The 15436-nt window shown below is 42.4% G+C and overlaps 1 protein-coding gene across 6 annotated transcripts in view; it reads left to right on the forward strand.

Annotated features, from left to right (window-relative positions):
* The window catches only part of LOC113582898 (calcium-activated potassium channel subunit alpha-1-like), a 103054-nt gene that overhangs the window by 27464 nt on the left and 60154 nt on the right, over window positions 1–15436 (forward strand). For all 6 annotated transcript variants that reach the window (XM_035533367.2, XM_081697461.1, XM_035533368.2 and 3 more), the window contains 2 exons: window positions 10386–10447; window positions 15027–15120. In XM_035533367.2, the coding sequence (XP_035389260.2) occupies window positions 10386–10447; window positions 15027–15120 (156 nt within the window). The remainder of the gene's footprint in view (window positions 1–10385; window positions 10448–15026; window positions 15121–15436) is intronic.

Consider the following 15436-nt stretch of genomic DNA (forward strand, 5'->3'; position numbering starts at 1 on the left):
CTGAGGAGTTTCTTGGCCATCGACCCAAAATTTCAATGTTTTGTTCACCAAGTCACTTGGTCATCAATTTTTCCTTGTGACATGGTGCCCCGTCATGCTGGAAAAAACATTGTTCATCACCAAAATTCCCCTAGATGGCTGGGAGAAGTGGCTCTTGGAGGATGTTTTGATACCATTCCTTATTCATGGCAGTGTTCTTAGGCAAAGCTTTGAGCAAACCCACTCCTGTGGATGCGAAACAACACACATGAATGGTCTCAGGATGCATCATTGTTGGCATGACACAGGACTCATGGTAGCGCTCACCTTTTCTTCTCCAGACAATCATTTGTCCATATGTCACAAATAGTCTGAAGGGTACTTCATCAGAGAAACTTTACCCCATTCCTATGCAGTTCAATCTGCAGAATGTCAATCTGTCCTTGATGTTTTTTCTGGGAGAGAAGTGGCTTATCTGCTGCTCTTCTTGACACCTAGCCCTCGTCCAAAAGCCTTCGCCTCACTGTGCGTGCAGATTCACTCACATCTGCCTTCTGCCATTCCCGAGCAAACTCTGCACTAGTGGTGACATGATTCCGTAGCTGCATCCTCTTTAGGTGACAGTTCTGGGCACTTTCTTGACTTTCTTGGGCACCCTGAAGCCTTCTTCACTGCAATTGAACCTCTCTACTTGAAGTTCTTGATGATTTGATAAATAGTTGATTTAGGTGCTATCTTACAAGCAGCAATGTCCTTGCCTGTGAATCCCTTTTGATGCACTGGAATGATTGCACTTGTTTTCTTGGAGGCAACCATGGTTAACAGAAGAAAACTTCAAGTACCACCATCCTTTTAAAGCAACCAGTCTGCTCTTCTAATCAGCATAATCAGGGTGATATCAGCTGCCTTGTCCTTGTTAACACTTTCCTGAGCTAATGAGAAGATAACTGAAATGATGTTAGCAGGCCATTTTATGGCAAGGCTGAAATGCAGTCGCTGGAATGCAGTAATTTTTGTGATTGTTAATTTTCATGGCAAGGAATGAGTTTGCAACTCATTGCAATTCATTTGATCACTCTTCACAATCTAGAGAATACAAATTGCCACCATAAAAACTGAAGCAGCAAACTTGTGCTAGTCTCAAAACTTTTGGCCATGACTTTAGAGAGTTCCAAGATTGAGATTGGTCTCTAAAATTCCACTGCAACAGATTGTTCAATAGTGGGACTATCAAGAATATCAAATAAATCATGAATATCAAATAAATCATGGTCAAGAGGAATAGAAATTTGATCAGAGGACTAAAGAGACAATAAAAATCTCACCGACCACCCCCCCCCCCCCCCCCCCGGGAGTCCGCGACAACCAACGACAGGTGCAGAGGAAGCTGATCCAGACTGAGAAACCCCTGGAAGAGGGCGGCGAGGACGACCCCGAGGACGAGTAGCCAGCTTGTCAGGAAACCGAACGTGGAACTCTGAAAGGAGGCTGGGATCTAGAACATCATGACTAGGCACCCAGCTCTGTTCCTCAGGGCCAAACCCCTCCCAGTAGACCAGATATTGGATGGTGCCCCACGTCTCCTGGAATCCAGAATCCGGCACACTGCATATACCAGGGTACCGTAATAGTCAATGGGCTGAGGCGGGACGTTGTCCAGAGACACTTCATCCAGGGGACATGAAATGACAGGCTAGAGAAGAGACACATGGAAAGAACTGGAAATGCAGTAATGTGTAGGCAAATTGAGTTGGTAAGTAACATTGTTTACATGCTTGATGACGTCAAAGGGACCGATGTACTTGGGACCCAATTTGCAACAAGAGCTGGGTTTATGGAAATCTTGTGTAGATAGCCATACCCGGTCTCCAGGATGGTATACTGGTGTTTCTCCTCTATGTCTGTCCACCATTTCCTTATACTGTGCCAAAGCATATTCAATGCTCTGAAGAGTCTCTTCCCATACCTTCTCGCTACGTCGCATCCATTCATCCACGGCAGGGATGTCAGTAGTGACCGAAGTCCATGGGGCCATGGGGGGTTGGTAACCCAGGCAACACTCAAATGGCATAATGCCCGTGGAGGAACTCGTGAGAGAGTTCTGGGCCATCTCTGCCCAAGGAAGGAACTTGGACCAGTCAGTGAGGTTGTTCATACAAAAACAATGTAGAAACTTACTTAGTTCTTAGCACTTTCGCGTTGTCCGTTGGACTGAGGGTGATAACCTGATGTCAGACTGACAGCCACCTCTATATTTTCAAAAAAGGCTGTCCAAACACATGATGTGAACTGAGGTCCAAGGTCCAACAGAACGTCCTCAGGTACACTGAATACACGGAAAACTTGGTTGAATAAGACCTCAGCGGTTTGGAAGGTGGTGGGTCAGTCAGGAAAGACTATGAATCTTATACCATGGGAGAATCGGTCTACTACTGTCAGGATAGTGGTATTGCCATCAGAGCAAGCTAGGTCAGTGAGTCTATGTGGGACCTGGGTATTCAAGTTCAAGTTCAGGTTCAAGTTTGGTTTATTTGTCACATACATAGTCATACATGGTATAACTCACAGTGAAATGGTTTGAGAGTGCTCTGTCCAAACTGAGAAAAAAAAACAGGGGTGCATAAGGAAATATACATCTCTCTCTCTCTCTCTCTCTCTCTCTCTCTCTCTCTCTCTCTCTGTTTTATATATATATATATATATATATATATATATATATATATATATATATATATATATATATATATTTAGAATGTATGTACAATATATGTTTAATATGTATATATACACAATGTACAATGTATATATGGGGATATATGTGTATGTTCACAATGTATAATTCCATCTTACAGATTTACAGTCACATGGTGGTGGTGATGGTCCCCACAGTTTATCAGTTGCTCTGATTCAGGGCCCGAATGGCCTGTGGGAAGAAGCTCCTCTTCAGTCTCTCTGTCTTGGTCTTCAGGGAGCGAAAGCGCTTCCCTGACCTCAACGGACAGAAGAGCCTATTGTTGGGATGGGTGGAGTCCTTCACAATTCTCCTGGCCTTTGGTCTGGCACCGCTTGTAATAGATGGTCTGCAGATCAGGAAGTTCCGTATGAGTGATGCGCTCTGTTGAACACACCACCCTCTGGAGTGCTTTTCTGTCCTGCTTGGTGCTGTTCCCAAACCAGACTGTGATGTTCCCCATGAGGATGCTCTCGATAGTGCAGGTGTAGAATTTCTGCAGTACCTTGGAGGGCAGTCTGAAGTCTCTTAGGCGTCTGAAGTGGTAAAGAGGCTGACGAGCCTTCTTTGTCAGGGATTTGGTGTGGCGGGACCAGGACAGGTCCTGCGAGATGTGAACTCCAAGGTACCTGAAACTGTCTACTCTCTCCACTGTGGCTCCATTTATCCTCACAGGTTGGTAGTGCTGCTCCTGCTTCTTGCTGTAGTGCACAATCAGCTCCTTTGTCTTGCTGACGTTTAGGAGGAGATTATTTCCCTGGCACCAGTTTTCCAGGTGTTTAATCTCCTCCAGGTAGGCCCTCTCATTGTTGTCTGAGATCAGGCCCATGATAACGGTATCATCAGCAAACTTGACAATGATGGTGGAGCTGGAAGTGGCTGCGCAGTCGTAGGTGTACAGTGAGTAGAGCAGGGGGCTTAGGACACAACCCTGAGGAGCTCCAGTGCTGAGGGTGAGGGTGGATGAGACACAGTTGCCCACCCATACTGATTGTGGTCTGTCTGTTAGGAAGTTTGAGATCCAGTCGCACAGGGATGTATGCAGTCTTAGATCCTCCAACTTAGTAGTGAGTAGGGAGGGGATGATGGTGTTAAATGCTGAACTGTAGTCGACAAACAGCATTTTAACATAATTACCCCTCCCTTTGTCCAGGTGGGTCAGTGTGGTGTGGAGCAGATGTGCAATTGCATCATCAGTGGAGCAGTTGTGGCGGTATGCAAACTGCAGTGGGTCCGTGGAGGCTGGCAGTGAAGAGGCGATGAACTCTCTGACTAGCTTTTCAAAGCACTTCATCACGACTGATGTGAGGGCAACAGGGCAGTAGTCATTGAGGCTGGAGGGTCGAGGTTTCTTTGGGACAGGGACGATGGTGGATCGCTTGAAGCTGGATGGGATGGTATTGAGCGTCAGGGAGAGATTGAAGATGTCGGTGAATACCGGGGCTAGCTGGTCTGTGCAGGCTTTGAGGTCTGTCCCGCAGATACTGTCTGGTCCCGCCGCCTTCCTGGTAGTCACCCTTTTAAACACTCTCCTCACGTCACTCTCCATGATGACGAGAGGGTGCTGTTCTATGGTGGGCTCTGCGCATGCGCCGTTGGCTGCGCCGATAGCACCATTAGCGTTGTTAGCGCTAGTGTTGTTAGCGTTCGCCAGAGACTCTCGCACTCATCAGTCCGGAGGGTGATCATCTGTAGTCCGTGATCATCTGTAGTCCCTGCCACAGGGATCTGGAGCCACTCTGCTGGAACTGTGTCTCTAGTTTCCTCCCGTATCACCGCTTCGCCTCCCTCATCACCCTGCGCACTCCGTATGCCGCAGACTTGTACTTGTCCATGTTTCTGCTGATGATCCCCGCGTTGTAGGCAGCAGTGTGAGAGTTCAGAGCCTCGCGGATGGTATTGTCCACCCAGGGCTTCTTGGGAAGGTTGGGAAACTTCTTGATGGTGACTCTTGGAATTGTCGTCCACCAGTTTCCCAATAAATCCCACTACTGCCTCCGTAAACTCACTGACATCATCAGTGCTGTGCCAGAACATGTCCCAGTCTGCGTCATCCAGAGCGTCCTGCAGAGCAGCCACCGATCCAGCGCGCGACCTCCCTCTGAACTGGAGCTTCCCATTTCAGCCTTTGTTTATATTTTATTAGGAGGAAGATGGTGGCATGGTCCGACTTACCAAACGGTGGATGAGCTAGTGTCTTATAGCTGTCCTTGTATGGGGTGTAGCAGTGGTCGAGTGTCCTATTTCCCCTGGTGGGGAAGGTTACGTGCTGGAAAAGGTTGGGCACTGCACACTTGAGGTTAGCGCTGTTGAAATCCCCAACCCCGATAAGTGCAGCGTCCCGGTATTGTGCCTGAAAATGTGTGAAAGACTCATGAAGTTCACACAGTGCAGTGTCCGTGTTGGCCTGAGGTGGAATGTACACGGTGTTGACGATGACTGAAGTGAACTCCCGAGGAAGGTAGAAAGGACGAAACTTGAGGGCTAGCAGCTCCAGGTTGGGTGAGCAGGAGCGGGTGAGAGTAACAACATTAGCATTGTTGCACCAGCTGTTTTTTTACCATCACACACACTCCACTGCCTCTTGACTTTCCCGAATCTGCCATCCTGTCCATGCAATGAACCGAGAAGAACTCGGCCGGCTGGATAGCGTGGCTCGGTACTGCTGGGTTCAGCCACGACTTGGCGAAGCAGAGGAGGTTGCAGTCCCCAATGTCCCTCTGGAAACTTATCCTGGCCTAGAGGTTGTCAAGCTTGTTGTCCAGAGACTGGACATTGGCTAGCGGGATGCTAGGTAAGGGAGCTTGGTGTGCCCGAGCCCTCAGCCTGTTCCTGATGCCAGCTCGCTTCCTTCGAGGCCTTTTCCTCGCATCACGTCCTTTGTTCTCCCTCAGGATCTCCGTTGGCCATCTTGGGTCCTGGGTTAGAGATGGCTTGAGGTGAGTGCTGTGTAGATTAAGAGAAAAAAGAGCATCTCTGCTGTATGAGATGCGCGTCATGGTGTAGAGAGAAGGGCTGTGGAGATATTAGGGATAGCGGGAAGAGCGAAAAGAGCGAAGAAGATGGCGAAAAGAGCAAATAAAGTGCCAGGTGTGGATGGAGCAGTTGTGATGGCAGCCGACCTCGCTGGCGCCATCTTGAAATACTTGTGTATTTCGGGTATGGGGAGAGGCATGAGTTTACCAGCAGGCAATATTTTAGGGGTTTTACTTTGGCTGCACAAACAAGATGCAATATATGTATGTACGTCTTTAGCAAGGGTCTCCCACCAATAATGACTAGCGATAAGTTGTCAGGTACAGGTCTCACCGGGATCACCAGTCGTAAAGGACAAGTGAACCCAAGTTAACAATCGGAATGCTTTAGTAAAGGGGCAGTGGTAAAAGCCTCCTTTAACTGATTGAACGCTTGTTCAGCTTCTTGGCTCCAGCATAGCTTAGTTGAGGCTCCCTTGAGGGTTGTGAGAGAAGCTATATCACTGAAATGTCTAATAAAACGTCTGTAAAAGTTTGCGAAGCCAAGGAATCTCTGAAGTTTCCTAATAGTGGTGGGAATGGGCCAGTTGAGGATTGCCTCTATTTTCTAGTAGTCCATGGCGATCCCACCATGGCTGATGACTTAACCTACGAATGTTGTAGTAGAGAGATGAAACATACATTTTTCTCCTTTAACATATAAACCATTGTCTTGCATTTTCCGTAAAACAGAACGGATGTGTTGTACGTGGGTCTGGAGATTAGGTGAATAGATGAGGATGTCATCGATGTATGCTATAACATATTGTCCTATGTAATCCTGAAGAACATCCTTGATAAAATCTTGAAAAACAGAGGGTGCTATTTTGAGGCCATAAGGCATGACTCGATACTCATAATGACCCCTGGACCCCAGTTTTCCATTCATCCCTTTTTTTTTTTTTTAATACGTACCAAATTGTAAGCACTACGGAGGTCTAACTTGTTGAAAAATCTGGCGGTTCTGAGTTGTTCAAGGCCGACCAGGATAAGAGGTAATGGGTAGGCATATTTCTTGGTGATTTGGTTGAAGTTTCTATAGTCTATGCATGGGTGGAGACCTCCGTCCTTCTTCTTTACAAAGACGAATCCAGATGCAAGTGGGGAAGAGGATGGTTGGATGAAACCCTGATTCAGTGGTTCTTGCTAAGAGAGGAGATTTTGACAATGTGGCTCCTTCTAAGTGTTCTGTGGAGCAATCATATGTATGATGAGGTGGTAAAAAGTTGGCTTTTTGTTTGCTGAAAACCTCAGTGAGATCCTGATATTCAAAGGGAATGGAACAGGTGTGGGAATCAACAGGGCTTTCTATGGTAGTGGAACACAGGGTAACTGTGGGAAGGGTCAGGGTTCTTTTGGCATGCAGATGACCACCGAATGATCTCTTTCTGTGACCACGAGATACTAGGGTTATGTTGATCTAACCATGGGACTCCTAGTTTAATGGGGAAGGATGAGGCTTCTATAACCAAAAAGGATATGAACTCTGTGTTAAGTGCACTGGTGGACAGTTTGATGGGTGTGGTGCAGAAAGCGATGGAACCAACCCCTAACTGGGACCCGTCTAAAGCAGCCAGGCAAAGGGTTTTTGGTAGAGGCTCCACTGGAATGTTCAAGTCCTGAACTAGACTGTTATGAATGAAATTGCCCTCTGCTCCTGAATCTATTAAGGCTGTAAATAAAGAAGCTGGGGAGTGTGAGCCAACATAAACAGGTAAATGAAGGATTTAGCAACCAATCCTTAAACGGGAAAGACTACTACCTGGGCTAGTGGCTTGGTCTCCAGACTTCTCCTATGGGCTGAGGAAGCGAACTGGTTAGGTCTGAGACAGCACTCCCTCAGAACATGTCCTGCAGCACCACAGTAAAGGCACAGACCCTCCTGGAAGTGGCATCTTCTCTCTTCTATGGTCAAACTCCTGGAATGGGGTAATTGACGTGAATATTACTGGTTCTGCGCAGTCTCCATTCTTGAGTAAAATGATCCAGCTGAATGGCTAGTGCGATGCGTTGATCAAGATCCAGCTTGTCATCATGACAAGCCAGTTCGTGAAGTACTTCAGTGTTAAGACTGTTATGAAACGTGACAAGCAGAGCTGCTTAGTTCCATCCACTACCAGTGGCTATGGTGCGAAACTCGCGAGTATAGTCTGAAACTGGCAGATTGCCCTGGCAGAGTTTGGTGAGCCTTTCTCCGCATTCTCTCCCCTCATGCAGATGATCAAAAATGGCTTTAAACTGGGTGATGAAGTCATTATATGACATTGTCTGAGCAGTCTCCCAGATAGCTGTGGCCCAATCCAGCGCCTTTTCCGTTAGCCGTGCGGTAAGGGTGCACTGTAACAAGAAACCCCTACATTTGTCCAGAGAGCTGTCATATTTATCGTGTTTACTCACTGGAGTAACAGAATGAGTAACGTTGGGAGCAGTAGCGGTAGCAACAGCAGGAGGAGGGTAGATGTGCTGGGGAGACGTAGTCATGGACTGTAGTTGAGTAATAAGGTCTCTTAGACACAGTCCGAGTTCAGCCATTTGGGCCTGTTCGTCTGTTGGTTGTTTGGCAAGAGCATCCAGAGACAGTTTGACTCCTTTGAGGACATGTTGATTGACAAGCTGTCCTTGGTTGTTAACAGCCTCTGTCAGAGCCTCCGTCAAAGCCTCCGAATCCACTATCTGCATAATGGCGAAGTATTCTGTAACGCTGTAAGCAAAGTCAGATGCTTGCGGATAAAAGGCAGGAGTTTTATTGTAATCCATATCTGTAGGGGTTAAACCAGCCAGGGACAGAACCAGAGAGATGCAAGGTGATATATATTTCATATATATCAGGGGCTATGTAGACTGTCTTGTTTGATAGTTTGTGTACTGTTGTGTTTGATTTATCCTGCACTGATTTATCTTTGTCATTCCTTATCTGGTGTGGCTAATCTAATCTCTTCTGTTCTGCAATATGTAGGTTCCTTTGCCCTACACTGATCTCCATGTCTATTCTTTTCTGCCTTACAGTTTTCAAGTGCTCTCTTGTCAATCATTCCTGCCTTTCAATTTCCATTGTCCAGTATGAGTCATTGTCTCTTTTGTTTTGCATTGCCTGTTCTCTCCTTCCCTGTCTTGGCTGATTTCACCACCTGACTGTAGCCCTATCTCTGGATATATTTATTCAACTCCTTTTCTGAATCCTTTGGAGTATAATGAAGGGGTGTGAAAATATAGATAACCTGATTTTCAGTTTTCCATCAATTGGACTGCGACATTTATTAGTCACTGGGACTTTCTACCCACCCTGTACCACAGAGAGATAGAAAGAGAGAGAGAAGCATATAGAGAAAGAGTGAGTGAAATAAAGAGACAAACAGAATTACCATAAAGTAGGGGATTATTAAATTGGGGAGGGTAAAGAGAGTGATAGAGGGGAAGTCAGAGAGTTGGATTAGACATAAAGGTTTAGAGAGTGATAAAAGGAGGAGACAGGGAGATATGGGGTGGATATAGAGTGATAAAGGTGAGGAGATGGGGAGAGTTGGGGTGGGTATAGAGTGATAAAGGTGAGGAGACAGGGAGATTGGGTACATATAGAAAGTGATAAAAGGGATAAATGGAGGAGACGGGGAGATGAGGTGGATATGGAAAGTGATAAAGGGGAGAAGACAAGGATATGGTTAGGACAGTGATAAAGAGGAGGGAAGGGAGAGATGGGGTGGATAAAGCTATTTTTCATGTTTATATATATATATATATATATATATATATATATATATATATATATATATATATATATGCAATTCTGAATGTCTTGTAAGACACTAGTATTAATAAAGTACTGACTATACTGCACATAGTTACTCTAATTGCATTTTTGACAGATTTTGATTTTTGGTTTATTATAATCAGCTTAACTGATTTGTAACACCAGTTACACAATGTTTATTACATTTAGGGAGCTTTCTGTTCTGCTGTCTAGAGTGGCAGACCCAATAAGTCTCTTCCTTGTAAGTCACAATAAAAAATTATTTCATTAAACCTTCTTGACGTGCCCATTGATCTCTGGGTCGTTTACCTTTCCCTTTGAACCACAGACCTTTTTTATAAATCTCAGCATAAATTTAGCAATTAAATGTACTGACTTTAATTGCAGGTCTTTCTCACCATGTTTATTAACCCCATCCTTGAACAACTGTAGAAAAACTGATTTACTTGATCACCATAACCCCATATCCCAAATGTGTCTTGTCTAGACATTACCAGATTTCTCATCTTTCCTTTATTAGTGTCAGATATGCTTTGGAGTGTCCAATACAATTTACATGTTGATGAAAGTGTCCTCAGCTCAATAGAAGTCCAGCTTAGCAGATGCAGCCCACACTGAAATATATTATATGAGAATTTCTGCCTGATATTTATCAGTATATTACCAATGCACTAATACCTGCAGCATCTGAAGCAGTGTATCTCAGGCCTGATGAATACTGTAGTGCTTTCCAAAAAGGCACTTGTTAATTATCTTATGAGATGAGCCTGGCGCTGTAGGCAACAGAGGCCACATTGAAATGTCCTGTGCAGAGGGACCTTCTGTGCCAGGCCTGGGAAACACTGCTTTGCAATGTGTGGTGTGTATGTTAGCCAGGTAGTGTTTGAACTGCTATCTGTTTGTTATCCTGCAGGTGGTGCTAGTGTTCATCCTCAGTTTCGTGGGACTGATCATTTACTTCATTGACTCCTCAGAGTGAGTACATCGGTTATTATGTTTTGGGTGAAAGGAGGGGTGGAAAGATGCGTGGAGAGGTGGCATAGTCCTATAAGTGCCCTTTCAAATACGTCTTTTTTCTATTTTTTTTCATACTCAGCAGTACCCTAAAATTTTGTGATCAACATAAATAAACATTACAATGCATTCTTTTTAAGTGTGTGTGTGTGAGAGAGAAGTGTGAGAGAGGAAGAGAGAGAGATAAATAGTTGTCTTTGCATCATATTTGTTTGCCTCTCCCCATTTCATTAGACACCTCAGTGACCTTTACTGGCTGTTACGTAAACATGCAACTAAAGACATTTAGCATCTCCCTATTCTTGTTAAATGCCCTTTACTGGGATCAGTAGGAGCACAGTTTTCTCGAGTTGCACATGACAGCATTCTCTCTGCACTGACTCATCTTACAGCAGCTAATTTACGGGCTCATAATGAGTTTAAATTGGAGCAAAATGCATGCTGCAGTGCTATTCCTGGAGCTGATCCTGCAACACTGGACTCTCAAGATTACACTGTAATTTGATATGGATGTTTTTGTATGATGCAACACCTTAATTAAAGAGAGCACTTAGTTTCAGCTCATCCTCCATCAAAACACCATGACATGCCTCTGCTCAGGCCTTGTGTAGTATAGTGAAGTGCTTGTCTTCAGCTGTACTGAAGCTCACCTGCTGGGGCTGTACCTACAACTACTGCACTATAGAGCTTTTCCAGCAGAGATCATCCAGTGGAGCTTGTGTATTCTGTACTCACTATTCACTGTTTGCTACAGTAGATTCACTGTAGTTTAATGCAAGTTCATTGTACCTATGGCTATATGTATAGTGATAATGTTACCCAAAGATAACTTCACTTGTCTTAATCTGTAAAGAAGGCTGAAAATTCATCATAACATACCAACATAATGTGACAATAAACAGAAGACAAAAACTATATATGGACATATAAATGTTAAACACAGGATAATTACCAAACAAAAATAAATACAAATGCTGTTATATTCAGCCCAAAACCTGTGTTCATATATATACAAGTTCAAGTTCGGTTTATTCGTCACATACATAGTCATACACAGTATAATTCGCAGTGAAATGGTGGAGAGTGCTCTGTCCAAACTGAGGAAAAGAAAACAGGGGTGCATAGAGGAATTTGCCAACCGCTGGCTAAAAAGCAAAAATTGACAAATACATGATTTGATATAAATTGGTCTAAATAGTGTTATGTTCTGACACTGAATTAATTCTTAATGGGCTTTCAGCTCTGAGACTAAACAAAAAAAACAAAAAACATTCCACTGCACAGCTGACAACATATAGTGGATAACACTGAAAGCTTCCATTTTTCTCTTTATTATTCTGTTTATTATTTACAAGCTATTACCAAGTTACAGAGACAAACCACAACATGGACCACACTTCAGGACCACACTTCAGATTTAGTCCTCTTTGAAAACTAAAAAATCTCTGGAGTGTTGTCACTGCAATGTGCCACACAAAACAAACCCTTGTTGCATGCTGTGCCTGAGTTCTTGTGTCTGGGAGACAGGTGCTGACTTTGGATGATGCTGCCTGGTATTTACCATGAGTTTTTTAAACCACAGTACTCAACAATGGTTTTAATGATAATAAAAAAAATTAAATGGTAATGTGAAGAATTTTACTATGAGCCTGGTAAATGTTTCATCTCTAGTCTTTCAACATCTTATTGCCCCACCCCTGGCCATCCACTTCATTTTAGTCAGAGGAATTACAAAACCACCTGCCTTTAATTCCTCTTCTTTAAAATTAGAAATCTAATGGAGTCAGAAAATCATTTAATTAAACCTCCCCGATTGAAATGCGTGGCAACAGAGCAGGCAGCCAGGCTGTATAGCTGGATCTTTCATGGCACTGAGTGTTTTGCCTCTTGCTTTCTATAATGACTGACCTTAGCATGCCTTTGCTGCCCAGAGGAGAACAACTGGCTTTGTTTAGAATACACAGATCCACAGAGCCTGATCTCAATACACATCAACTACCACTTAAGTGCAGACAATGTGTTTTTTATAATCTAAAGTGCTGGCGAGATTGAGCTGCTGTCTGAAACGACTTTGGCCATACTCCTTACCCCATGTTCATTTTTTATGAAGGTTGCCTTCTATGGTTGGAGCTCACTCACTTAGTTTCTGTTGGCATCATCAGTGTGTGCAGTAAGACAGGGTGTGCTCTACATTCACAGGAGACCTATCGGTCACCAGTCCAAAACCAAACACTGCACCAAATGTCCTGCTTTGGACACAAGTTATTCAAGTTTCAAGTTTGGTTTATTCGTCACATACATAGTCATACACAGTATAACTCGCAGTGAAATGGTGGAGAGTGCTCTCTCCAAACTGAGGAATAGAAAACAGGGGTGCATAGAGAAATATAGATATTCTCTATACGTGAAATATATATATGCAAGATAAATATATATATTCTATGTATGTACAATATATGTATATTATGATTATATACACAATGTACAATGTATATGGTTGTGTATATATGTACACAATCTACAGAATGTACAGATCCATTTCGTATAATAACATATCTACAGTTGTTGTGTAACAAGGTAATTGAATATAAATATATATATACAGATATACAGTTATGTTACAGATATACAGTTATGTTACAGATATACAGTTATGTTACATTGTGGTGGTGGTCCCCACAGTATTATTCTTTGACTGCAATGGAACTCAGTCACTTAACAAATCATTAGCTTTCTTTTTTAATGATATTTAAACATTTCAGGATATAATGATTATTGTTACTTACTGTACTTAAATATATATTCATTTGACAAATCCTATCCATTTTTTATGGTGATTTGGGATGTTCTTAAAAATGACTCATTAAGTTCTGTCTTTTGCTGTCTTCATCAGTATGAAGATTTAAATGTGATTTATAGTGTTTAATGATGATTTTTCTATTTTGTACATTTATGTACAGGTCATATGGCGTTTCCAGCTCTGTTGTTGATCTAATTTGGGAATTAAAAAAGTGAAGTTTGCCAATGCACCATTTTACAGTGTTTGTTTTTCTTGTTTTGTCATTTAAGGAACCTTTCTCAGAAACGCATAGAGCAAGCTTGCATCAAATGGCAGAAAGGGGGTGTGCTAATTTGGAATTCAGGTGTTTTAATATTTTGATCAGCAGAACATCAGTCTCCTTTTTTATCCTGCAAAAAGATTAGACCTAAAAGAGGGGCTCTATCATCTCTCTCCTGGTCCTTTCTTCACTAAGCACAACATGGACAGTTAACAGCAAACAGCTGAAAATTGCATTTCTTAATTTCATTAATCCAAATAAAAGTGGAATCTAAACTAATGTCTGATCAATGTGACCATGGTAATAGATTTGGTAATAGATTTGCTACAGTACTTTCAAGCAAGCTTGTGGAAGTGGTCATGAGGCTGAACAAGTCCCTCTTGTTAAACTACAGATGAAACTCAAATTCCTGGACTTTAGAGACAGGAGGCAGATTCCCAGTGCACCTGAATGATGTCATATTTTATCAACAAAGAACCAGCGTTACAAATTCCCTACTATTTCAAGAGTAATTCAGCGAGGACAACAAGCTGGGATAATCACCTAAATATCAACAACATGTGAGACTTTAACTTTTGGGAATAGTTTCATTAAAGGACTTATCTGAAACACTAGTATTTTCATGTATGTGTATTCTAAACAAAGCTATCTTTGTTTAAATCTTCTTAAAATCGGTACACACTGGAAGTTCTTTCACCTCTTTGCACACAATCTCGAGCTCTCTCTCTCTCTCTCATTACTAACATTACTAATTTTGCCCTAGGCTCAGGCACAATGACTTTATTGTTAGTTAATGCAACTATGGCCATTATAATTTGTTCTATGTTCACGTTAGAACAAGCAAGCTGAGCTCATTAACATACAACCATGTTGCTCTGTTGTTTAAATTCTATGCCATTTTATTTGATTTGTTCTCCATAGGAAAACCAAGAAAGAAAGTCCCGACTCTTTCTCATACATGCAAGCTTGCGTGAACGTGTGCACACTTCCACGCACGCATTTGTTCTCCTCCCCGTTTACTTACACACACACTCACGCATGTTTTAGCTTGTTTCACTGTAAATATACTGATTGTTGATGCTGTTGTTTGTGATTTTATAGTAATTGTGTTAATAAATGTATCATTTATTCTCACCAAGTTGTCTTGATATCATTCAGATTGTTGTTGTTGCCAGTATCATCAAAGAAATCAAGTTCAAGTTTGGTTTATCATGGTTATTCAAATCCTTCAGGGATCAAATCAATAATGTTACTTTCTTTAGTTAGAAATTAAAGATTGTGATTCTGATTTGAGTTGAATATATAAGACTGATAAATTGACATTTAATGAGAATCAGTTCATAATTGATGCATAGTAAATCTTATGTATTGTAAAGAATTAGTAGATGAAACCGCTACAATAGCTACACCATATTGTTGGCTAGTGATTGTACTGAAAAGTGAATATCTTCAGGTTCAATAATGTGTTCCTGTTTTCACAGTCCTATAGAATCCTGCCCGAACTTCCGCACTGACTTCACCTTGCAGGTCGACATGGTGCTCAACGTCTTCTTCCTGCTGTACTTCGGGCTGCGTGTAAGGAGCCATGACATAAACATATGCAAAAGCTCAGTAAAAGATCCTATGAGATTCATATGAATTTATGGTTATATGCTGGACACAGTAGATTTTATTTTTACATGATTATAGCCTGTTTTCATTATCTTTCATAGTATCATGTTATGTTAAGGAGCTGTTATAATTTTAATCTGAAATGTAATTGCCAGTTCTATACCATGTTTATTTTAACATAGCCTTTTTTATAGCCTTTCCTAGCAGAATATTACACATAGATATTTATATAGGGTGTATTACAGACTTTTGGAATGCAGGTGAATATTTAATATTTAAC

Source organism: Electrophorus electricus, chromosome 15, assembly GCF_041902795.1.
Source record: "Electrophorus electricus isolate QZ-2024a chromosome 15, ASM4190279v1, whole genome shotgun sequence".
NCBI classification, from domain to species: domain Eukaryota; kingdom Metazoa; phylum Chordata; class Actinopteri; order Gymnotiformes; family Gymnotidae; genus Electrophorus; species Electrophorus electricus.